This window comes from Otolemur garnettii, unplaced genomic scaffold (genome assembly GCF_000181295.1).
Source record: "Otolemur garnettii isolate 467f Iridium unplaced genomic scaffold, OtoGar3 scaffold00108, whole genome shotgun sequence".
In the NCBI taxonomy this organism is placed as follows: domain Eukaryota; kingdom Metazoa; phylum Chordata; class Mammalia; order Primates; family Galagidae; genus Otolemur; species Otolemur garnettii.
This window is the reverse complement of record NW_003852503.1, coordinates 1,244,111-1,253,714: the sequence shown is the minus strand read 5'-3', so window position 1 is coordinate 1,253,714 and position 9,604 is coordinate 1,244,111. Positions and strand designations below refer to the sequence as shown.

The 9,604-nt window shown below is 40.9% G+C and overlaps 1 protein-coding gene across 1 annotated transcript in view; it reads right to left on the bottom strand.

Moving 5' to 3' along the window:
* LOC100952648 (putative olfactory receptor 10D4) overlaps nt 1–8,959 on the bottom strand; it is a 10,441-nt gene extending 1,482 nt beyond the window's left edge. Inside the window, exons 1-2 of the mRNA XM_003796895.2 lie at nt 8,065–8,959; nt 2,964–2,995 (exon numbers count right to left, since the gene is read on the bottom strand). Of these exons, the coding sequence (XP_003796943.2) occupies nt 2,964–2,995; nt 8,065–8,959 (927 nt within the window). The remainder of the gene's footprint in view (nt 1–2,963; nt 2,996–8,064) is intronic.
* Between the last annotated feature and the right edge of the window lie 645 nt (nt 8,960–9,604).

The window sequence follows — 9,604 nt, the reverse complement described above, 5'->3', positions numbered from 1 at the left end:
TTCTTCTTGCTAATACGTTTAAGTTCTCTATGGATTCTGGTTATTAAACCTTTTTTTTTTCTTTTTAAAACAGAGTATCACTCTGTTACTTTGGGTACAGTGCTGTGTAGTCGTAGCTCACAGCAACCTCAAACTCTTGGGCTCAAGTGATCCTCTTGCCTCAGACTTCCAAGTAGCTAGGACTATAGGCCCTGCCACAACATCTGGCTATTTTTAGAGACCAGGTCTCATTCTTGCTCAGGCTGATCCCAAACTGCTGAGCTCAAGCAGTCCACTCCCCTTGGCCTCTCAGAGTGCTGGGATTACAAGGATGGCCACTGCACCTGGCCTATAAAGATCCTCTGTGCAGACGGGCCAAGGAGAGCCGTAGGTGGGCAGTGTAATCAGATGGTATTCCGAAAAGGTGATACAAGCCAGTGTGGACAGGCAGCTGGACAGAGACCAGAGTGATGACTAGAATTCCTCTTCAAGGGCTATTGGGATATGATAAGGGTGAAATGCGGTGGTGGCAACTGGGAAAAAGAGTGGATGATGACAGGAAAACAATGAAGACACACAGTAGTGAAACTTAATGCACGGTCTGCAGAGCGCGAGTCTGAAAGCTAAGTGCGTGTCGTAGGTTCTGAGTTGGGCATCTGAGCACGTGGGAAGGCCATTATTCCAAAGACGGAAGAGAAGAGGGGAGATGCTAAGTTCTCTTGCATAGTATCTTATCTTGGGTCTCATCAAAAGGCTGTGATGGTGGATAGAGTACTACTCTCTTTGTAATGTGTCCGGCACGAAGCTTAGTGTGGCATCCACTTGGAGAGCGTGTGTGACACTTTTTCATAAATATTCGGCTGAGGCTAGGAAGAAACTAAAGCAAATTTATCAAATCCTGTTCCACCCATTCATCCATTCACTTGGAATCAACGTGGGCTGTGTGAAGTGTCCAGACCACGTGAGGATAGAACGATGGAACGGTGTATACCGAAGGAGCCTAATCAATCACCTGTCTGCCTGCTTCGTCTCTGAGCACTAAAACATCGTGAACAAACATAAGGGTGCAACTGAGAATGGAAATAAATTGTTAGTTTTATTGATGATGGAGCTGGATTACGAATGCAGGAATAAATATCCTCTCTCTCTCTCTTCTTCTAAAACCTTGGAGCCGGCGGCATCATCGCTTGCCCTTTCCCTCTGCTGGGGAGAAAGCCGGCCCCTGACGTCAGCCAGCTTGTTGCCAGGCAACCCAGGGAGAGCTGCCTTAAATTGATTTAATATCGAAGATGAACTTCACCCTCAGCCAAAATGCATTCTCTAATCTATTTCGCTCCGCAAATTATGTCTAGCCATGACATTCAGCGCAGCTCAACAGAAAAGGCTGTAAAATGCACACTCACAACAGCGTTAAAATAGGCCAGATCATGTGAGGCCAACAAAACCAAACTGCATTTGCATATCAACCATGCATACAAATTTTTCTCATTGTTAAATATTCAGAAAGAAATTAAAATACTAATATGAAGTAGCCTTTTATTGTATATTAAAGTCCAACGAATTAAGAGTCCAAAATTTCTCCTCCGCAGTTTCACTTTGTCGTAGGCTAAGGATGAGTGCCTTATTTCCCGTCCTGGTTCTTCCTTCCGTGGCTAATCTCCAAGTTCTCTCCTGCTGAAATAATGTGAGGCTCCCTTCGTGCTTCCCAGCTGGAATTGCTCCAACATGACAGTTTTTAATTTTGCAATCCCAGACCAGTACCTGAAAAATCAATCACAAAAATGAATTCCCAGCCATATAGGACATTCCAAGCCAAACAATATTCTTAGGACCCAGTTCGTGGTATCATTGCAACCCAATTACTATTGCAAACATTATGTGAGATAACTAGTGGTTCTGGGAGGTAGGAGGGCAGACAGGCAATGTGAGGGAAAGGAGAAAATCTGCTTATCAGCCTTGTCTGGGTGCTGATCAGTCCGTGAATTTTGCCAAGAGCCTATAGACTGAGTCTGGATTTAGAATTTAATTGTGAGTAGTATCTTATGGAAAAATTGATAGGGTGTTAGGTTGCCAAATCTGGGGAAAGGATTCCTCTAGAGATGTATCTTTCTTTGGTAGAGCAATTTCAGAAATGTCTTTTTAAAAATATATAAATACATATTTTTTAAATATTCAGAAATTTACAGTGGTGACATCATGCTCTCCAGATTTCACTTAAGGCCCCCTTCTTTTGATGCCCTACATTTATAACTCTGCAAGCAATGTTTCCGGCTTCGTATTCTCTCCAATTAAAAACTCCTCATTCCCTAGAGGGGATTGGCTGCAGGTAGGATTGTATCCCATACGATTCGGTATCCATATTCCATGAACTTCCGTTTCATTCACTATGTCTGAGTCCTCAGAGATGAAGCAGGCAGACAGAAGTTTAGAGGCTTGCCATTTAACTCATCCTTGCCCACTTCAGTGAGTTTCAGACCAAGTCATTTCACATCGTGTAGTCACCGTTGTTAGTTTAGGGGAAAACGTGGAGATTTCATATTAAGGTCTTCATGAGCCAAGCCCCTGTCTTGTGAACCTGTCCCGGTACCAGGCCATCTGACTTGAGGGTTTTTGTCTAGGGCAAATTATGTTTTACATAATATATTAAATAGAAAAGTAGCCTTGGGTGTGGATTGAAACCAAGTGCTCATTGTGATGGATGGGGAGTGACTGGTCCAACAGGAATCCTGGCAAACTGCATTCTGCGCGATCTAGTCCGGTAATGTACTCACCGCAGAGGCTATGAATGGAGTGAGAGGGCCGTGGGAGAGGACTTTGTGATGATCTGGTCCCCGGGCTTCCATCCTACGCACCAAGCAGAGATTGATGGGGTACATCTGCCCCAGGCTGCAGCAGCTAGTAGCACCTACTGTCAACCCAAATGAAGGTCAGAGGCAAAAATCTCAATCCATGGAGGTTTATTAAGCCAAGATTTTGAGGACGTGCCTGGGGAGAAACAGGAACTTGCAGATAAGCTGTGCGTGTTTTTCCTAAGGGGAGGTTTGAACATTCAGCATTTTAAAGGTTTGCAAAGAGAAGAAAAGTGGGGCCGTGGTGAAGATGCAGTGTGGATGGTGGGGGTTGGGGAAGTGGCTATGTTCCTGTGAGGCCCAAGGAATAAACATTTTACATAACATAAGGGAGTGAAGGAAGCGTCCGTTGCTTAGATGTCCCTGGGTGGGTGGAAGCAAGATTCTGTCTTGTCTCCAGCTCTGTTACCTGTAAGTTAAACTGGTAATTCATTATTCCCGTGGAATTGAATAGACACGGGTATGATTTGCATGACCTTGCTTTTGAGAGGTTAGCGAGAATTTTTTTTTTTTTAATGAATGATCTGTGGGACCCGTTCTTCACAGGTGGCTGAAGATTTTACCTTCTCTTTTGCATAAGGAGTCGAGGAGATGGCCATGAGATTTTAATTTTCTTTTCACGATTTGAGCTTTATATTTTAATGTCCAGTGTAAAGGGAGTTTACAATGTTTCCAGAGGCTCTGGTATAAACTTACTCATTTCTGTGTTATCATAGTCTTGTGTTCATGGGTGATATCTGGGTCCAGGGACCTTGCATCTTTGGTCTTGGCAAATGTTTCCCATCTCTGTAATATATCCTGATGGTGTCACTTCTCTTCCCTATCCCCACAACAAATACGCCCCGTTATTCGTTTGACTGATGCACTTGCTTAGTATTTTATATCTAATATTTGGAACTAGCCAGCAAAAGGCAGGGAAGAGACAATTTTTCTTTAATTTGTTGGCAAATTGAGCAAAGATTTCCTCCTAAGAGACAAATCTTTCTTTCTGTTCCATTGTAATCTCCTATTTGCCTTTTGGTCCTCTAGCCATAGTTTCATTTCTCCAACCAGATAAGTAGGTCGGGATAGACATGTGAGATCACAGAATTAGTATTTCAGAGATGGGTGAGAATCAGTACAGAGCCATCCAATCCCATAGAAACATTTTTCTATATCCCCTCTCCTAAAAAGGGACGTTCCTCCCTTAATGAGAGAACCATCCTAGCCCATGATTCTAGCTGACCGTGCCACAAGATAAGTATCGTGTGCTTTATCCAGTTGTTAGAGTATCATTTTGTTATAAATAAATAAGGAGAGAGAGAAAGACCTTCCATATGGTAGAAAACCAGTTAGTGTAGTAGGAATAGTTCAATTATAAAATAATTCTTTGGCAATTATCATGATAATAGATTCAGGCAAAAATCACTCATGGATGCTAAAACTAGCAGGTAAAAATTTCAGGAGTAACAAGATATTTACATAATTACCAAGTACCCCTCCCTCCAAAAATACCATTATTAATAAGGAAAGCTCTTAGTCTATCATCCAGACCCTTGGGTAAAAAGATTGGTGTGATCGCCCTTAAGGGGCACCACCTAAGCGTATATATAGGGCACACCTCTTGGGTGCAGGACACAACTACAAAAGGAACTCCCCCTAACAAATGCAAACAGCATAACCTAGTTGTGTGTACCCTCACCTCAACCTGAAATAAAAATCAATCAATCAATGAATAAAGAAAAAATTAAAGAAAGAGAGAAACTGTGGGAGAAGAGAAAGACAGGACTGGCTGAAATTACATTGTAATACCCATTAGACAAAAACTGCAGTGTAAAAAAAAAAATGCAAAGAGATTTTCTAAGCCCTTTGACTTTACAAGTGTTTATTATTTTGTGGTATTGCCATCTGTTTCTGACAGGGGCAAAATAATTAAAACAAAGGTGTGTATGTGTGTGTGTGCGCATGTTCGCGTGTTTACAGACCAGAAGACTAGAGGATGAGAAACACGCCTGTTTCTGCATTTGCCTGCCAAAAAGGACGGGCAGGAAAGGAAATACTTAGGGGCAGGCAGGGGTGGGTGATCCGTTTCCCAGTTAACGGGACATTTAGAATTACAGCAACTTTGCTAGAATAGATAGTTATTACATTTTTGATGCTTATGTTAAAGAGATAAGGCAAAATTAAGCTGCTATTTACATGTTATCCTTTACTGTTGACATGTCTAATATTCCCATCCAAACTGTTCCTTATCCTAAAGGAACTTCAGTGTCACAAGATTTTCTAAAATTGGCTTGGGGTCCATTCGATGTCTAGTTAGAGTGACTAGCCGGTTGCTTCTGAAGTCCATTTACGGCACCTTACAGCAGAGATTCTTGTGCAAGGAATCCCCCAAAGTCACCCCTAAAGTCTCCATACATAGGAAAAAAGGAAATTGTAGCTAAACGTACCTTTTTGACAAGACATCCATTATAAAATTTTACAATATATTCTCTGAGTTTTGTTTTTTTTTTTTTGGCCACCTTTTGTAAAGTTTCGTAATAAATATTTTGTAAATAAGGACACGTGGAATTACAATTTTCCATATTCTCTGTGTATGGAAACTTTGGGAACAACTTTGGGACATCCTGTATAGAAAGCCATGGTCACTGGCATGACTGTCACTGAAGCCCGTTTAGTATTTTCTACCAGCTCGCTGCACACTCAGTGTGACGGCTTACAGTTTCCTCTTAGAGAGCTGATGTTCTGTCACCTGCGGTGATAGATAAGAATTGAAGGAAGGTAATAATTATTCCATTATCGATTGTTATTTTACTTACAAAATATAGCTAGCTTGTTTACTCGTCTCTCCTCCCTCCCTCCCTCCCTCCCTCCCTCCTTCCCTCCTACCCTCCCACCTTTCCTCTCCGTCTCTCTCTGCCTCTCCCTTCTGTCTCCTCTTTTTTATTTCTTTCTGTATATTATTTAACCTCTATTTCTTTCTCTCTGTGTATTATTTATCCTTTATCTCTTTCCCAAAAGGACTTAATGCATTGGGTGGCACCTGTGGCTCAGTGAGTAGGGCACAGGCCCCATATACCAAGGGTGGTGGGTTCAAACCCGACCCCAGCCAAACTGCAACAAAAAAGTAGCCAGGCATTGTGGTGGGCGTCTGCAGTCCCAGCTACTCAGGAGGCTGAGACAAGAGAATCACCTAAGCTCAGGAGTTGGAGGTTGCCGTGAGCTGTGATGCCACAGCACTCTACTGAGGGTGATAAAGTCTCTTAAAAAAAAAAAACAAGACTTATTGCAGCTTACAACGTAAGTCATAAATAACTAGCAGATAAATTATAGAATGAAAGAAAAAAACAAAATCATAAAAATAGCAATGAGAATAAGTTCATTATAAAATGTGACTTCATTCCTATAAATTAATTTCTCTATTTTTCCTCAACATTATGGAACGTAGAGATGAGAGGAAGGAAAACAAGATGTACAGATGTTAGATCTTATCAGGGGAAAGGAAGAAATGTACACTTCCCCATGGGGAGGAAAATTTATTATTGCAACCTGAATTTAAATGCACATTCTAACATGGGATTTCAGTGATAAACACAGTTATAAAGAATCCTAAGAATCTAATCAAGAATCCTAAGTCTCAAAAAAATAGACAGCTAATATTTATAAATAGAAGTAAAAGATAATTTCAAAAAACAGATCATGCCAAATCTTTCTCACAACAGAAAAAGAAGAAATACTTCAAAATCATTCTGCTTAATCTGGATACACCTGATATTAAAATTGGAAAAAATATAATGTTATAAAGGGGAAATTACAAACATAATTCACTTTTCAATGAGGATGCAGTGGCATGATCTGTTTTTTTAAATTATCTTTTATTTATAAATATTAGTTGTCTATTTTTTTGAGACTTTGGGAAAAAAATAATAAGTTAATTGATGACTCTATACTGAACCTCAGAGTCAAAGCATTCTATAATAGACATACTCTTATTTGACAATGTGAATGTTACTTTCTTTGCATTACTATTATTATTATTGCACTCGTCTGATTTCTTTTCTGAATGTATTTATCTTCATTCATTTTTGACAAGGTTTTTGTTTCTAGTCCTTGTCTTGAACACTGTTATTGTTGGTAAATTTTAAGCCTGTTTAATTCTCTGAAGGCAAAAAGTGGAAACCTAATAATCACATGTACATGTAAAAATAGAAAAATAATAACAAAAGAAACAAAATTCTTCTCCCCCCAAATAAATAAATAAATAAATGAATAAATCAACAATCCTTCTAAAATTTTTTTTCTTGGAAAAAAACAGATCCAAGAATCTAAAATGTAAAAGGATGTCTAAACACCAAAGGAACCTGTATATTAGCAAAATCTTAAATAACACAAGACTTGGGGCGGCGCCTGTGCTCAAGGAGTAGGGTGCCGGCCCCATATGCTGGAGGTGGCGGGTTCAAACCCAGCCCTGGCCAAAAAAAAAAAACACACACAAGACTGCATACTACAAAGATCTTAATGTAAACATTACTTAAATGACTTTGAGCTTTGTTATTGATTGGCAGAAAACTGGAGATTATATTCTGTCATAAGGTAGGATTTCTTGAATATTTTTTCTTTCCTTCTCTGTTCCTTGTAAATATAGATGAATGCATTTTTACTGCTCAGACCCTGAAAAAGAAAATGTATTCTATTCACTTTTTCAAAGGTTTAAAGAACTAAGAAATGTTTTTGTGGGGCGGGGGCCCTTGGGGGGAATAGCAATGCTGGAAGAGAATCCACACCCCATAAGAGCCAGTGCAATGTCAGCTAAGTGACTCTGTGAATATTCATTTGAAAGCTCAGGCATATTTTAAAACAGTCAGGTAAAATGGTAGATTGATCTGGAAGACATTTCATTTCAATATGACTTGAAATCTGAAAAAGAATTTTTCTTTTTTTTTCTCTCTTATAATTTTTTTATTAAGTCATATATACATAGATCATGATACATTTATGCCTTTGTGGGATTCAGTGATTACTGGTACAGATTGGAGTGCTTACAGCCTGCTGATTAACACAGCTTTCACCTTATTCACTTCATCACAGTGTTAAGACATTCGTGTTCAATACTTGATAGATTTGACTTGTACCCTTGCAATAGATGTGGTCCCACGAGAAGAATTTTTCTCCAGAAATGGAGAATCAAACTTTGCCCTGCAAAGCTTTAGATCTTCTCACGCGTGTTTCAGAGTGAAGCTTTTCTTGGGGAACCCATTCCTCAGGGCCGCCTTCACATCCTTATTCCTCAGGCTGTAGATCAGTGGGTTCAACGTGGGGGTTACAAGATTATTCAATATCTGAATTATAGCACCAAGCAAGGGACTGGGACGGGGCTGTAAATAGATGATGATTACGGGCCCATAAGCACAAAGAATGGCAGTGAGGTGAGCACTGCAGGTGGAGAAGGCTCGGTGCCTGCCCTCTGCTGAGTGAATTTTTGATATGGAGATCCCAATGCAAGTGTAGGAAACAAGGATGAGAAAAAAGCAAAGCAGAGACAAAAGACCAACATTTATGAAACCTACTCTCTGCACTAAGGACGTGTCCTCACAGGCGAGAGGCAACACGGCAGGTATATCACAGAAGTAATAGCTTACCCTGTTAGAGCCGCAATAGGGTAACTGGAACGTGAGGGAAGTTAGGACAATGGCGTGCACACAGCCACCCATCCAGGTCCCTGTGGCCAAGACAGAGCACACCCTGTGGTTCATGATGACTGTGTATCTCAATGGAAAACATATGGCAACGAAGCGGTCCCAGGCCATCACTGTGTAGAGGAAAGCCTCAGTACAGCCCAGGAAATGGTAGAAAAAGAGCTGGGCCACGCAGCCCGCGTAGGAGATGGCACGGCTGTTTCCCGAAAGGTAGAACAGCATCTTGGGAGCGGTTGTCGTAGAGAAACCCAGGTCGAAGACGGAGAGGTTGCCCAAGAAGAAATACATAGGCACGTGAAGCCCGGGGGAGGAGATGATCGTTGTGAGGATGAGCACATTTCCCAGGAGGGTGCACAGATACAAACAGGAGAAGAGGAACAGAAGGGCCATCTCCAGGCCTTCTGTCCCGGGGATTCCCAGCAGGATGAATTCAGTCACTGTTGTATGATTTCTCATTTTTAGGGAAGAAGCAATTCTTGGATATCTGTGAAAAGATATGTGTGGCTAAACTTACTATGTATGTAATTCACCTGTGGTGAGGTCTGTGAAATGGAAACACAGCAAAAGATCTGGACATCTGTAGAATGGTGCTTCCTGGTAGAATTATCTTGATCTGCCTGTTTCGTCCTGTTCTGGAGCTTTCTGCAGGGCAAGTTCTAATTGCAAATGCCCCTCATTGATCATCTCACCAAGAAATCTCACACAACTAGTCCCCCATCTTCATACAAGTATTCACTATGAAATTGCATTGATTCCAAATGCTGCTTTGTGATTCTAAAGAGCCAAAGCATAAATACTTCATGTCTGCATAACAAATGAGGTCTCTTCCAAATCTCTTATATTCCTCTAAGACAGTGGTTCTCAACCTTCCTAATGCTGCAGTGTATTTTCATTGTTACAAAGGGATCACGACCCACAGGTCGAGAACCCCTGCTCTAAGACAAACTGGTTATATGAACTTTCCAGAAGTCATTTGGGATTAAGTTAAACACACATACAAAATATAGTAGAACCCGCATAGTTGACCACCTTGTCACATTGACCACCGTAAGTTGCCCTAATTTTCACAGAGTGGACATGCACCACATGGACAGTATAGTA